General features: G+C 44.8%; 1 protein-coding gene across 1 annotated transcript in view; it reads right to left on the reverse strand.

The window, feature by feature from the left end:
- The window catches only part of LOC147751240 (sodium-coupled monocarboxylate transporter 1-like), a 127,560-nt gene that overhangs the window by 83,063 nt on the left and 28,106 nt on the right, over positions 1 to 16,391 (reverse strand). Inside the window, exons 2-3 of the mRNA XM_086919127.1 lie at positions 6,402 to 6,467; positions 4,930 to 4,981 (exon numbers count right to left, since the gene is read on the reverse strand). Coding sequence (XP_086775253.1) covers positions 4,930 to 4,981; positions 6,402 to 6,467 — 118 coding nt within the window. The remainder of the gene's footprint in view (positions 1 to 4,929; positions 4,982 to 6,401; positions 6,468 to 16,391) is intronic.

The following is a 16,391-nucleotide window of genomic DNA, read 5'->3' on the forward strand; positions in this document are numbered from 1 at the left end:
ATACTGTGTCCCACCGTGTGTTAATTCAGCGCCTGGAGAAAGCTGGAGTAGCAGGGACCGCCCTTCAGTGGTTCCGATCTTTCCTCTCTGATCGAACCTTTAAGGTGGCTATACCACCCTGCCAGTCCACTTTTCATCCTTTGGACCTGGGGGTCCCGCAGGGCTCCTCGTTGAGCCCTACCCTGTTCAACCTTTATGTGAAACTGCTAGCTGCAATCGTCAAACAGTGGGGTTTGACGATGACCTCATATGCTGACGATACGCAGCTGGCGGTGACACTGAGTGGAGACCCTGAAGTGGATGCCCCCAAATTCCGAGCTGGACTTGTGGCAGTAGCAAGTTGGTTGAGAACCAATTGCTTACAATTGAATGCCAAAAAAACTGAAGTCTTGGTCTTGGGGAAACATGCTGAGCTCTGGGGAGACCAGTGGTGGCCTCCAGAATTGGGCATCACTCCCATCCCTGCTTCCGAAGTGAAAAACTTAGGGGTCTGGCTGGATCCAGCGCTCACCTTCACAGGGCACACGAAGAAGGTTGCAGCCACCTGCTACGGTATCCTGCGAGGCTTAAGACCGGTCCTCAAGTTCTTTGACCCTCCCACCCGGCAGCTCGTGGTCCAAGCCTCGGTTTTATCTCGGCTGGACTACGGAAGTGCGCTGATGTTGGGGGTAAACCAGGCTGAGGCATCCAGGCTTCAAAGGGTACAGAATGCTGCGGCGCGGGCCATTGTTGGTCTTCCAAGGCACTGCTCTGTTTCCAGCACTATCTCTGCCCTTCACTGGCTGCCGGTCAGACAAAGGATTAAGTTTAAATCGCTCTGTCTGGCCTTTAAAATCATGAAGCTCTCCTCGCCGCCGGCACTTGCCAACTTGCTTATCCCCTACATCCCTTCGAGATCTCTGAGATCGGAGGCTCTTCATCTTGCGGTCTGTCCCCGTTTTAAACTCAGCAGAATGGGTGGCAGCTCTTACCGGGTGCTTGCCGGCGTGCCATTAAAACTTTTTTGTTTCCTGTTCTTGAGTAGTCGTTCCTTCTTTTTCCTTCTTCCTGCGTGTTATGTTGTAGTATCTGTCTAAGCGCCAGGACGCCCCTTTTCTGGGGCAGCTGTGCACTGTATAAATAATGTTAACATAACATAACATAACATTTAATGAAAAGAATTATAATCCAATAAAGAAATGTATGAATGAAAACAAGTTGAATGTCTGGAAAATCATATTTCGAAGAAGCATAATGATCTGAAGAAACTTCACTGTTTCATGTTAAATGTGCGCAAGTCTTTTGGTGTCAGGAAGATTCCTTTCACGCACAGTTGAGACACAGGAATGTGTGCCATATTGGCTTCACTTTTCACTGCACCAATACATGCAGCCTGCAATAGCAGTGTGTGTGTGTTAAGGTACAGGACCTCCAAGGGTGACACAATATGTGCTGCAGCCCTTAGAGGTCTTCCCTCGTCATAGTGACCTTGGTACCCTTGGGTCATTTAACCTGTGGCTAGAGAGGTGCCAATTGGGGGTACAAATGTACAGTTTTGGTAAAGAACACAGGCCCTGGGAACCTGTTTGGCAGGGACCCAGGGCACATCAAGTCAAAGTGCATTAGAAATCTAGCAAAAGGTGTGGGGGGGTTACTGCAACAAAATCCCAGCTTCCTACACTCCCCAGTTTTTTCATCCCACTTAAAGCCCAGTATAATAGCAACTTATATCTGAAACCCTACGCCGCCGTCAATAGCATGCTGAGTTACTTCAAGTGTCTGGGAATGCACCCTGCATTCAGACAACTCACTCCTCATTCTCGCCCTTCACTTTCATACTCACCCTGCACTCACAGCGATCACAATGCACTCCCACTGATCATCATGAACACACAGCGATCATGCACTCACATCATTCACCCGCTCACTTTGCACTCACAGCGATCACTCTGCGCTTACAATGCACTTGCGCTGTTCACCCTGTACCTCACCCTGTAGTCACATGAACTCACTACTCAGCCACACACATGTGACGCCACCCACCTGTACCCATCACTGCTCAATCTGCAATCTCACTCAAACAAGCCCATCACTAACCATGCATTCATTCATCCCACTCTTCACTTACGTCCGCACCATGTGGTATAGCGCAAAAAAAAATGAAATGTTTGTCAGAGAGGTGCTATAGAAAGATGAGGTGCATTGTTGGTGAGGGGTACTGGAGGAGGGGGTGCCAAAAAAAATGTTGCACCGTGTGCTACCAGTGCTAGGGCCAGCCCTGGCTGGGAGTTAGTCGCCCCAACCCGCCCCCCCTCAAAGTTAGGGTCTACTTGCTCCCCTGACTTACACTGACATTAGGCTCCCGGTCTCACCCAGCTTTCTGTCGTTGGCTGAGTAACCAAAGAGCCAATAAATACATCAGATTTAACACGTTTTTAGAACCCTTCAACTGAAAGGCGTTAAAAAGCAACACAACCCTGCGCCGCGAGACTTCTCTACACACCGACCGACCGACCTGCGCCTGACCCAAGACCACCTCTCCTTCAGGAAGAAGCTGAAGACCTGGCTGTTCGAGCAGTAGCGGCACCCCCGCCCCACCCCCAGCGCCTTGAGACCCTACGGGTATGTAGTGCGCTCTATAAATGTCACTGATTGATTGATTGAAAACGCGGGTCTGGAACGATTGCATACCTAGTTTTGGTTAGAAAAATCTGCAAAGTCATTTTGCTGGAGAATGCCGGAATGAGAATGCTTCATTCCTCAAATCCCTTCCAAAAGCAAGCATGTGCCTTTGCCAATAATAACAGGATGCAAGCCGCCTTTGGAATCCGGAGTTTTACAAATAACTCATCTCAGTTGTGTAACCTGCTAAGCATCCAAGTACTGACTGTGCAAGTGCTGCAGGGGGCCGAGCAGGCTCACACCATGTGCTGATCTTTGATGGACTTCTCTTATAGCTGCCTACACACCAGCACGGTCAAGGGAGCCCGTGTTTTACAGACAGTTTCACTGTGTAAATTCCAGACGCCTCTTAGAGCGAGCTTCCGTTGTCGTTTGTTGGTTTTCGTTGGCGGCGAGGGATAGCTGACGCTCTCAGTCGGTTTCTAGTGTTTGCTACTTTGCTCATGGTCACTTTGCCCCGGTTATAAGTGATATTTACACATCCTCGACGGGTGGATTCTTAAGGACTACAATTGAAAAGAACAGCTCACATCAGATTGTACTAGGACCATGTCAGGTATTTGTGTAGCAAATCACCGCTTTTGTCAGTATTGCTTCCCACGCTTACAAAAAAATCTTCATAAAGTGCGCATTACTCATAATTAGGAATAATATGGGTATGAAGAGAGAACAATCTCTGTTTTCTTGTGACATTTTCCGTTTAAGAATTGTGCAGGGTACAGTCATGCTGCTTCGGTCACCCCTTAACCCCTGGAGGTGTGCAAATCCTAATTCAGGGGGTAAACTCGTCGTCTGCCACAATTAGGATGTCAACTATTACAATACTACCACACCCCATGAGATAGTTCCCACATAATTCGCACCAGGTAATTCCTGGCGCAAACTGAGTTGGCAACATTCCAAGTTTGGACACCCCGGAAAATGGAAACACTTGGCATTGTCATGTCACCCCTCACTAAAATTTCCATACATTTTAATGGTGAAGTAATTACACAGTAGGTAAATATCGCACACAGCAATGCCACCCAGCATTGTGCACAAAGAAAAAGCTATGCCAGCTATGGAACCCACAGCCCAGATTTAAATCTTAGTTCACACACCTCACTAAAATGATTTGTAATTTGGCAAATTATTTTATCTCTTCGTGCCTCGGTTTTATCTGCCAACCCTGTGAGTGATTAGGAATGGACTGAACATCAGTTTAGCTTTATGTAATCACATGTGTATTTCTTGTATATGATATTCACTAAAGCAGTTGAGGTTTCACAAGAAAGCTAACTTTAAACATGGAACCTACGGAAGGATGTATGACGGTACAACGCATACTTTTACAATGCTTACCTTTACAACGCATTTTTTACAACGCAACATCCGTTACAACGCATTCCATTACAACGCATGCCATTACAAAGAATTTTTAAAAACTACCTTTACAACACATTCCATTACAACGCATACTACCTTAACAACGCATGCCATTACATTGCATGTATGGTAAGTATTGGATAGTGTAAAAATTATTATTCTAACTCCAGGGGGGTGCAACAGTAGGGTAAGTGTTGGATAGTGTAGGGGTAAAAATTACTATTCTAACTCCAGGGGGTGCAACAGTAGGGTAAGTGTTGGATAGTGTAGGGGTAAAAATTACTATTCTAACTCCAGGGGGTGCAACAGTAGGGTAAGTGTTGGATAGTGTAGGGGTAAAAATTACTATTCTAACTCCAGGGGGTGCAACAGTAGGGTAAGTGTTGGATAGTGTAGGGATACAAATTACTATTCTAACTCCAGGGGGTGCAACAGTAGGGCAAGTGTTGGATAGTGTAGGGGTAAACATTACTATTCTAACTCCAGGGGGTGCAACAGTAGGGTAAGTGTTGGATAGTGTGAGGGTACTATGCGTTGTGATGGTATGCGTTGCATAGGTATGCGTTGTAATGACTGAATTGTAATGACATGCGTTGTAGTGCTATGCGTTGTTATGTCATGCGTTGTAATGGTTGCGTTGTAATGGCATGCGATGTAATGGATCTTGCGTTGTAAAAGTTTCGTTGTAATGGAAGTGCGTTGTAATAGTTGCGTTGTAAAGGTTGTTTCCCCTATGGAATGATAGTCAGGTTTGTGAGGTAGTGGTTTGAAAGGTTTTTTTTCTACTGTAAACTTCTCATAGTGCTAAGCTTTCTAAGGAACAATAATTTAACACTGACGTCAGCCTTGGCTACATTCAATGAAAAGAATAACAAGCCAAACCCAGGTGTGTGTCAGTTTTACCTTGATTGAGGGCCAGAGCAGGGGCGTAGATTACAATTCCAGTGTACAAAATCTGGAATAAACAGAAATACAGGAATATACATGAATCAGATAACACACAAAAAGGCATATTGATTGATACTGTACTTAATAAATTATACTAAAGTCTGCGCGTGATACAACATTAAACTCAACATAGAAACTACAATGGCCAGTGATTTGAGCGAATAAGTTCGGATCAGGAAGAGTAAACCCTATTTTCTTTTTGCCCATCTGTAAGAATTTGGGCTTTAGGCAGGGATGTGACTGTCCAGATGCTATTCCACCAGTGTAGACCTTAAAACCCCCTTGCACGGAGAACTGTTGAGCAATGCCCAGATTGGCTGCTTGATAATTCAACGCTAGTAAAAGGGATAATTTGGGCAATTTGCCCTCATCACCAAGAGTGCTGCGTATGGATTGCAGATGGTTGATTGATAACCTCAATATATCAATGATCTGTAAACCATCTATGGTGGTTGATTACATGGGATGAGGACCTCTCAGGTAAGAGATGCCTGAGTGTGTGCTTCAAAGGGCCTGATCGCTGATGCTAGGGGAGTCATACGCAGTAGTTTGTGCATAACGTGAGCTGCAGCACAGTGCTGTGTTTGAGTGGCAAGTGACCCTAATGGCGCAAAAGTATGTGAGGGGAATTGAAGAGGGTATGGAAATGTGATGACCAAATAAAAGTTGTGGTGATAAACTACACCTTGCATTGTGGCGTTGAGATAGGTGATACTGGCAAAAGGGGCACAGGAGACACCTACAGCAGAGAAGCCCATGGTGCAGCAGTGGATGTATGGGTGCTTCAAGGGTGTTGCGCAACACTGATCTGCCTACGGACGGGGGATTAGGGCCATGCTCCACTTCATAGATTCCTACTTGATATACCACACGGCTATGAACCGACCATCTTAAGGAGCAGTAGGTGACCTCAAACATGTCTCCTGCCATCCATGGTAGGGGTTGTGAAAGTAGCAGATCCACTGGCAGATGCACCATTGCACTTGCGAGGTACTGTCAGATAAGTGGAATAGTGCTGCACCCTTTGAACTAGTTTAATCTTCCACGGACAAGGGTGTGGAAAACATTCAGCAAGGAGTAAGTGTGAGATAAACATTGGCCATGCTTGGAGAGCAGCAGTGCACATGGGCTTGTTACTATGGGGAGGTAACTGGTCATAGCAGAACTGCACTCATCACAAACTAGCTTTACATATTACACTGTGCTTGGGCTTTCCTTGTGAACAGATCTATGGAGGCCTCTCAATTACTTGAGTAAGGTGTGCACTCCAAGTGCAGAGGTTGTCAGATCAGAGGTGGCTGCCATTCTAGAGAAAATGGCTTCTTTGAGGCTTTGTCCTCTCCTTATTATCAAATAAGTTCTGCATTATTTACATTGTTTAAAAGAAAATTTGACATGCAGTACGGTAGAGTCCTAGAAATACTCACTGTTTGTATGATGAACAGGATGGTCCCCAGGAGGCGCACATACTTGTTGAATCGCAGCTCCAAGTACTGTCAATGGAAATGCAAACAGGGATTAGTGCATTTAATGATATGTAATGAACAGGGTAAACATGTATTTCTTTTTAGACTTCTTGTTACTTTACTAATTTAGCATCTTGGCACCCTAAAGGGTGAGTAGTCGCGCTTTACAAGAACCCTGATTGATTGGCTGTTTACTTCAGAGAGCTCAATTGGATAGCAAGAGGACAATGTGATTCAGTCTGAAAGGTGAAAAATGGAAGCTAGAGTCAAGTCCGACAGGATGAGTGCTCAGCACCCATCTCCTCAGAAACACATAGTTGAATTAAAAAACAAGACCAAGTTGTTCAGCTCCAGGCTACTAAACTCCTACAGTACAAAGAACAAATGCTAATACACAATCTCTGTTATTGCTACTGCCAATTGTCTCAAATAAACAATCCTAGTTCACATCATAACCTTAGAGTGGGGTGCAACATTATGCCAGAAGGTGATAGTAAGTGGTACGGACTGCACCCCTGCCCTTGGTGGAATGTGGTGCATTCTGATATTAGGTGTTCTGTTCTCATCCACCTCGTACTGGTCAGAGCTGGGACATTTGGACAACCAGAATGGCGGAAAACACATGCCAGAGTGGGCACTCGAAAAGTTAGAACGCCTGAAAGGGCACCAGACATTCCCTCCTGAGCAGGTTGTGCTATTCCATTGAATCACTCTAATGGACAGGTCTTTGCCGCTCAGTACGAGGTAGGTCAGTGTCATTTCACCAGTCGCTTGAAGGCCTTGTGAAATAAGTAGGTGAAAGTGTAGGGCCACAACAAATTAAAATGAAGTCACAGTATATTTGCTGTTCGAAGGCCTGTGTTTTGACAGCACCGTCGGACAGACTAATTGACATCGATATACAAAGAGTCAGCTTGGGTCCGCCCTTTCACCCATTGGCTTGAGACTTTGACAGTCATGTGTTGGACAGCGCAGTGGAGTATTCATCCCTCACCTCATGCTATTTGCTGTTTGGATGTATCCCTCTAACCACGTTACAACTATAGCACCACATGCCCCCATCTGCTGGCTTCCTCCCATGTGTCTCCAAAGTGCTAAATCTCACTGCATGCATTAACATCTCCCAATAAAACCACCAACCTCTAGACAGGATGAAAAGAAACTCAAAAAACAAACCAAAAAACAACGTCTTGCAAAACGGAGATCAGGGGTTTTCACTAAGCTACACCCAGAAGAGAGGGGGTAACTCACTTTCCTATTTTTAATCAGGCCTCAAAAATAAAAACGGACCCCTCCCCCCGACTCCAGAGTGGCTCTTCATGACAACAAGGTTCCCATCGATAACCCTTTGACAATTACTCAGGAAGTTTCCAAGGTGAAAGCCACCATCCCCAGTGCCTCAGAACTGTATTCCACTATTACTAAGCCCGCCATTTTGCCCACTCAAATCATGGGGTCACCCCCACAAGCTCGAATTTCGGTCACTCAAGACCCCACCGAACAGTCTTTAAGGGATGTCTCAAATACACAGAGTGGTCTCAACAATTGTACGGGAAACGCAAGTAACAACACTGCTGTTCCATATGTCATTACAGCAAGTGGCCTGTCGGGCCCTTCTTTGCGACATCCAATAGGCGACTTGACCAAAACCCTCTGGGTCCATCCACCACAAATGCCACTGCCCATTCAGTCTCAACTTCTACAGGCCTCGGTCGGGCAAAGATAATTAGAGGAGAATCATTTTCCACCCGATGTTACACCTCTTCACTTTAAGGCCCCTCTGCTCCCCTTTGATGACTTTGGGGGGCAGAATTATCAAGGTCCTGATAACTATGCAGAACTTATTTTTATTCCGCATTATGATCATAAGGGCCCAAATGATATTCTCAACAGCAATAATCTTCTACGTCTATTCAAGCACATCCCGGACCGCACAGGGATAACTTCCTCTGTCCTAAAAGCAGTAAAGTTTGCCTTAATGCCGAGCAAAGGGGCTTCGGAAGCAACTGTTACTACATGGACATGAGAAACCTTAAGGAACTCTATTCTTGGGGAAGCCAGGTATTTTGAAGACTGGGGCATAGAACTCGGGTTTTCCCCTCAACAAAAATACCCCTATGTTCTTCTCCAGGAAGACCCAGTGAGGTCTCATACAAGCGTCCTGAAAGGGTCACGGGGTGCAACCCACGACTGGCTGCCAGACACATCAAAAGCGGACAACTCCATCAAAATCTTACACAATAATAATCAACGTTTGGTGAGATGTAAATCAAACTTTTCTGCCCCCTTAAAATGTATTGCCTCCCTAGGCTCTCTCACAGAGAGAAGCCGGTATCCTAGCAGTATTCTTCCAACCCCTCCAAATGATGCATTAAAGCGGTCAGACTCTAAACTGACCATTTCCCCCTGGAATGTGGCTGGGCTTAAGTCAACACTTTCATCCAAATCTGCAGTGGGCTAGTTTAGCAAAAGTGACATCATCTGCTTACAAGAGACCTGGTCGCTATCCTTATCAGTTCTTCTTGGCTACTATGAATTTTTCCAATTAGTATCTTAGCCTAATTATTTTGGCCAACCTTCTGGGGGGTTTTCCATCTTCATTAAACACTTTTGTAAGATCACAGCTACACCCCTCTTTCGAAATTTCCCGGCTGGGCAAATTTTACTAATCTCAGGTCTCTCAACTCTAACAAGGTAATTCCCTCTTCTTTTAATTAATTGCTAACATACTACAACTAAAACATAACAAGTCATCTGCAACAGCTCTTCTGATCAAGCACCTGGAAGAGCTCCTACTTGAGTTTGCCTCTGCTGAAGTCCTGTTACTAGGGGACTTTAACATCAGGGACTTGGGATTCAATGATCACCTAACCACTAAAACTAAAGAGCAAGAAGCCATGAACATTTTCTCATCCAACTGCAATGTACGCTCTGCGAAGCAAATTATACTGTCACAAGATCCCAGAGTATATCTATCCACAACATTTAAGAACCTTTCGACTATAGATTATATCTTTTTATCAACATCTCTTGCAAGCCAATTAGTCAAACTGGAGATCCCCCTCATACAGAGAGTGACCACAACTCCCTGACTGCAACAATGGACCAATGGTCCTGTTGCTGCCAAAGTTACAGAAGTGGGGGATTCAACGCAGACCGAATTCCACACATCAGTCAGAAGAATTAAATGGGATTCTTTAGGTGCCGATAAGGTGGGAAAGTGGCTCATGGAAATAATCCTAAATTTCACTCAATACCTTCCCACTGACTACCATCATTGGTGGGACACTGCAATAACCAAATTAAGAGACCTCTTAACAGGACCATAAAGTTCACGACAGATACACCAGGCCCCACTTGCGGCAGTCTCTCAACTTGGCTACAGTCAACCAAAGAAGAGCTCTGAGGAGGGCTGTGCGCTTGCATAAACTCAGCGCTACAGTGCTCACTGCCAAAAATAAGGTCTTATTACGTAAAGCCTACAAAAAATCAGCATGGGAAGCTAAGAAACAAAAAGAACAGAAGGACTGGCTAAAAATACATGGTCTGCTAAAAGAAAAAAATATGACACACTTCTGTAACCATATAAGCAAACTTCGCTCTCCAGCAAGAGAAAGGGGAATGCGGTGTCTGAAGAAGCCTGGTCACGGTATGTCACTCAACAATACTGCTGTGAAAGCCAGACCCTACTGACGTCGAAATTAGGGAGTCTTTTGATAACATGTCGACGGATATACGTGAGCTGACCACTTCGGCACAGATCTGCAGACTTCTGAAATCTATGAAAAATGACAGTGCCCCAGAGGCTAATGGCCTTCCATCTGCCACAATCAGCCCCCAACTGCGCTCCCTTAAGAGAAGACATTTAGCAAGTCCAAAAGCACGTAACATCGTGCTTTTAGACTTGCTAAATGTCTTCTCCTAAGGGAGCGCGGTTGGGGGCTGATTGTGAGCCATTGTGAAAATGTTTGTTAATTGCAGCGCATGACGGTGCTGTAATTAACAAATGTTTTCACAAAGGGCCACAAACAGCCCGCAGCCACAGCCCATAATGAAAGAAGTGCAGCAAAAGAAAAGACATGATTAGGCGGTGTCTCCCGCCTCTATTTTGCCGCCACCTTAATCATGTCACCAGCCCCTCCTCACTAGCGGTGCAGGTCTCTGTTGTGGCTGGCTCGGGCAGATGCATGTGCGCTTTGCTCAGCTGACAGCTTTGGTGAGATAGAGCCATAGCTGCCAAGGTTTCAAATTGCTATGGTTGACATTTTTATAATTTCTAAGTACTCTTGAGTGACATTTCAACAAATGAGAGTGACACTTTCGTTTAAGCAAACTCAAGCAATGAAGATGAGGGAAACATAAATGTGAGACATTACACCCCTCAGATAGCTGCAATTTCTTTTATTTATAGGTTTTTCCTCTTTTTCATGGCTGGATTTTACTAGCCAGAAAGTCTCACTAATAGTTGTTGAAATGTCAATCGAAATTACACTGTAATTATGAAAATGTCACATACAAGCAATCTGAAACCTTGGCAGCTATGTGTAAAGCACACATCGTGCTTTTGGGCTTGCTTCAGCCAAGCCTCCTAAAAGTTATACACAGCAGTAGATGGCTGCCAGATTGTGAGCTGTGCATGGAGATAGTTAAAGGCCGCGGCCAGGCTTTGCTGCATGCAGCTGACTATACATATAATGAGGGTGTTGTTCTCGTGTGAAGAGTTGGATGCCGTGCATGTTCCTGGCCTCCAGCAATTTTCAGGCATCAATTAAAATGTCTAGATAACTCTAGTGATTAATCGTCTTGCTGGAAAAAGATAGAGGTTTGTCTAGTGGATGTTTTGACTCATCCAAAGGTCGCACAGTGGGTTAAAATGCGTCCTGCTAAGAACATGTACCATGCAGATAACAAAGTGAAAAAATGTAAATAGGTCAATGGGTCACTGCTTCTGTAAGAGAGCTCAGTTTGTTACTTGTGGTTTGTAAGTCAAAATCCTAATATAGAGCATAGAGCTATTAATGGGTGGGGGAATCATATCGCCCGACGCCCGAACCATGTTGTTTTTATCATCGGGCAAGAAGATTTAATGTCTATTTTGTCAGACGGACAAGTAGACATTAAATCACGGAAATAAAACAGGCTGTGGGCACTCTGGGGCTCACAGCCAGTCATAAAAGCTTGCCGAGAGCCTTTGGAGACTTTGGAGGCTTCTGATTGGCTAGCAGCCCATGACTTCACTGGGCTCTAGCCAGTGATTGGCTGGGGAGTGAAACATCACTCAGTCTCAGCAAGCCTTTGAACTTCGGGACCGCAGCGAGTGAGGCAAATATAGATTCAAGTAAAATAAGCACTATGGTGCCTGCCATAGCACTGCTAGAGTATTATTTTGCTGAGCCTGCGTACAGATTGCTCTGAAATATTGAATAGAACTTGTCTGCCTGCCAACGGATCGTGTCTAATGTGGCGTCAGTGTGGCTGCAGAAAGCGCAAGCTTTTATCGCTGCTAATTGCTAACTGCGCACGTTTTCATTGGTGTGCAGAGTGGATTAAAACTCCCTTTCACACCAGACGTGTGACACAGATTGGGCAATTTCCCTCACAAAAGGGCAATATCTTTCCCATTTGTGTGAGAAAATGCTCAATTGACCAGTGCCTATTTGTAGGGCTTAATTTAGCCCAATGTGCGCATTTCCTTTTAAGCTGCAGCGGCACCTCAGGAGAACTGTTCCCTTCAAAGGTCATTGCGGGCGGCATGGGCAGGGCACATATCTTGCACCACATCAGTGCCAGGACTTCAGACTGATATGAATGCGGGGTTAACAAGCATTTGCAATGCAATAGGTCTCGCATTATGAAAGTTTGAGCTATTGGTCTTGTAAATGACAATTTTTTTATTTATGTGTTGGTTTTAAAAGTAGCTAAATTAATAGCTTTGTCATTTACAATGCCAATAGTTATACCCTTCGCAAATGTGACACCTATAGCATTTGTAATGCAACATGTTTTGTATTTACATGACTTAGATGTATTGATATTACAAATAACAATGGCTTTTAATTTTTTTTAAATAATTAATACTTAAATAAAAGTGAATCTAATTTATAATGGCAATAGCTTAAACTTTTGTAAATAACTTTTGTGAAGATTATGTTTAGTGTATTTTATTGTGATGAAAATCCAGGAACAGAAGTGAACTATTAACATCTTTTTGTGACATTTGTAATAAAGCTTGAAACATTGAGAGAACATATTTGAACCAGTTGTTGATGAATGGCTGCACAGATTGATGCTGTGATGGTGCGGAGTGATGTTGTGGTGGCGCTGAGTGATGCTGTGGTGGTACTGAGTGGTGATGGGGTGTGCTGAGTGATGCTGTGGTGGTGCTGAATGGTGCTCTGGTGGTGCTGAGTGGTGCTGTGGTGGTGCTGAGTGGTGCTGTGGTGGTGCTGGGTGGTGCTGTGGTGGTGCTGGGTGGTGCTGTGGTGATGCTGAGTAGTGCTGTGGTGGTGCTGAGTGATGCTGTGGTGGTGCTGAGTGGTGCTGTGGTGGTGCTGAGTGATAATGTGGTGGTGTTGAGTGATGCTGTGGTGGTGCTGAGTGATGCTGTGGTGGTGCTGAGTGGTGCTGTGGTGGTGCTGAGTGGTGCTGTGGTGGTGCTTAGTGATGCTGTGGTGGTGCTGAGTGGTGCTGTGGTGGTGGTGCTGGGTGATAATGTGGTGGTACTGAGTGATAATGTGGTGTGCTGAGTGATAATGTGGTGGTGCTGAGTGATGCTGGGGTAGCAGAGGGCAGAAAGGCATAACAAGACCTATTGCTTTGCAAATGCTTGTTTTCAATATTTGGATCACTGTTTTCTTTAAACTGTGCTGTGGAGAGAGGCCTGCTGGACAGACCTCGGCCACATCCCCGATTACTTGGAGCATCATCACACAGCAATCTCTGTCGCCTGGGTGATATGAACGCATGATAAAAATGCACCACAGCACTGTCCATGAAAACCTGCACTGTTTCTTCCTATCAGTGTACAACCACAATAAGTAAGAGTTCTCAACTCTTACAATATCACATCTCGCAGTGAATCATTGGAGACAGCTACTCCCTTGCGCCCTCAGGGTATTATGTCAAGCGCTCTGACACCTTTGGGTCGAGTGCCCACTGACTAAACATGCAGAAACCAAATAAGACAGAATGAAGACAGAGGGTGAAAACGGCCGAGAAGGAGGCGAAAGTGAAAGAGAGAGACAGAGTGAAAATGAGAGGATAGATGAAAGGGGCAGAGCGAGATTGTGAGAGAAAAACAAACGGTGAAGGAGAGAGTAGTAGAAAACGTAAGTATCGGTTGATGAGACAATTCAGGCCACCATGACAATGAAAACAAGAAAGTCAATGCATTTAAATGCAACATAATGCATTTGTGTGTCCAGTAACTGCACAGAAACGTCAAAGAAAACCAATACAGCACTATAGTAATGTTTTAAATGTTATGTGGACTTGTGAGAACACAAAGGTAAAAATGCATGTTCGGATTCTATTTGTAACAAGCACAAGTTGTGCTGGATATGGTGGGGGGGGGGGCCTGCATCTCCTTGCGCGAAACACAGCCAATGGAGAATTGTAAGTGAAGTCATTGTTTGGTTACTTACAAAAGATGTGTGAATGTGTGGAAGTGTAAAGGCAGTAAGCAACTGGTAACTGTTCTAAACAGTACGAAAAATGTAAATTTGAGATAGGAAGAAGTGCTCCTGTTCTGAGCGCCAAGAAGTCTGAAGCGGTGTGAAAAGTCCCAATAGTTTGGAAATGTAGCTTCAGTGGAGACTGTAGCAGCATAATAATACCAGTAAGCAGCGCCAATGCTAACGCCTCGGCTGTCGGGAGTGGAGCTGCGGGGTTGGGGTGACAAGAGGAATGTTCCCGAGAGGTCCCGTGTTTATTTTATTTATTTATTTATTTTATGCGTTTTTATGTAGCCCGGACTTTACCCGAAGGCGTCAGAGCGCTTCACCATAGGAACGGTAGCGTTACATGAGGGGAAAATTACAAGTGGGCATGTTCTAAAAACACACGTTACATTATATGAGGCAAAGGTGACAATTGAGTATCGGGGAGGTGTAGCAAACGAAAGTGTGGGACTGATGTAACTGCCAGCAGTGCTGGGAGACGACAGGACAGAGGCGAGCTGAAAAAAAACAAACTCTTGGCATTGCTGTCGGGAGGGGGGGGAGAAATGCGAGACACGGCCTAGCGGCCGTGAAGTGTGTAGCAGGGGACGGGGGACTGGATGGCTTTGAAGTGAAGCTCTCGGAGGCAGGCGGCTCGGGAGCAAATGGTAAAAAGCGCGTGCATGTGTACATGCACTCGACGTAATCCGTGCGATGGTTTCAGACCTTGAATGAGCCTCTATACTCTCGTCTATTAACCCTTGCGAGATTAATAGGCGAGACCTAAAAATACATGTGTTATTGAAAAGCGAAAGTGAAATTCGCCACCTCACCGTGCTAAAGCTCTTTAGGGCCGGGATTAGAAGTCACGCTAGAAGTCCGTATTTTTCTTGATGATGGTCACGAAAGGCTAGCCAATTCCACCACCAAGGAGGCATCTCTATGGGTGGTTGTGTTTTGGCTGCAATCAGCTTTGTATGTACCGGCGCAATAAAGTGAGGCAGCGCTGCACTAAAGGGAGAAGGAAGAGCGCATAGAGTAGCTGTTTAAAAACCTCAGACATAGAAAGCGAAGGTGGAGGTGTAAGGAAAGGAAAGCGCATGTAGTGAAATCCTGTGATCGACATTGGCATAAAATTAACTGCGGGCGTGTGCTTATGTGGTACGGAAGGGCGCTGCCTAACAGAGAACAAGGAGCACTGTCACAGTGAGCCACATATTGTTTTACTTTACAACTTCAGCCGCGCCGCACTCAGAGCATAGCAGAGAATGCCTAAGGCGGGTGACGGGGTCACAGGGAGGCACCAGATTTACCTCTAGCAGAAACCTTTGTTTTCATTCTGAAAACTACAATGATCGCCTTATTATTGTATTGGAGCCTGCCAGAATAAAGTCCCCTTTGCAGGCTCTGCATAAGTTAACATATCATTTAATATGATTTCTCATGCAGCTGCAAATAAGTGCTACAGTTAGAAATAAATAAACGTGTCCAAGTTGTATAATGTAACTGGCGCTCATGTACAGCGCTCTAATACGTTCAGGTCGAGTTTGTGCTATTAAACTGCAAAAAAATGTTTATTATTTGACTATAAATGCACTCTCAGTCTCAAGGTCATATGTATAGTCAAGTGTTAAAATAACTCGGGCTAGGATATTTAGAAACAACTGAAATCGGGAGGTGGTGAGGAAGATATGAAGGGTACTACCAATAAAAAAAAGAGACAATGCTGATTTCACTTGGCATGGGCTAGTTTATACACATATGCAGAGCCTCTGCCAATGAACACACAACTAGACCACTCTGACTTGTGTGAAAAAGGGGAGCCAGGCCTCTATGAATAGCACTGCAATGCACTACAGTTCTGCCTCAAATAGGTCTGCAAATGCACGTTGACATTATATTATTTGATCATAGTCCTGTATTCTTTTGGTCTTTGTATCTACAGTCTTACTTGAAGCAGGTGGATATTGTTTGTCTGTCCGTTATTTGTGATATGTCTGCATGCTCTGGGATTGTCCAGTATTCTGGATAGGTGTGGCTTGTTGGCAACAGATGTTCCTTATTAGTGATTAGGATTTTTTTTAAGCAGTGAGTTAAGTAAGTACTGGTTGCAATTAGTTGTGCATTAGTTGTGACATTGTGCAACATCCTTCTTGAGTGCAGAGTTTATTTACAGTACTTATCTGCTATTTGTGATGTTGCAGAATTCTTGACGGTCCAGAACTATTTACATACTCTTTGTGAAAGAGAACCTTGCTTGATAAATTAAGAAAGGGCTTCAATGCTTAAATTG

Source organism: Lissotriton vulgaris, chromosome 1_1 (genome assembly GCF_964263255.1).
Source record: "Lissotriton vulgaris chromosome 1_1, aLisVul1.2, whole genome shotgun sequence".
Classification (NCBI taxonomy): Eukaryota; Metazoa; Chordata; class Amphibia; order Caudata; family Salamandridae; genus Lissotriton; species Lissotriton vulgaris.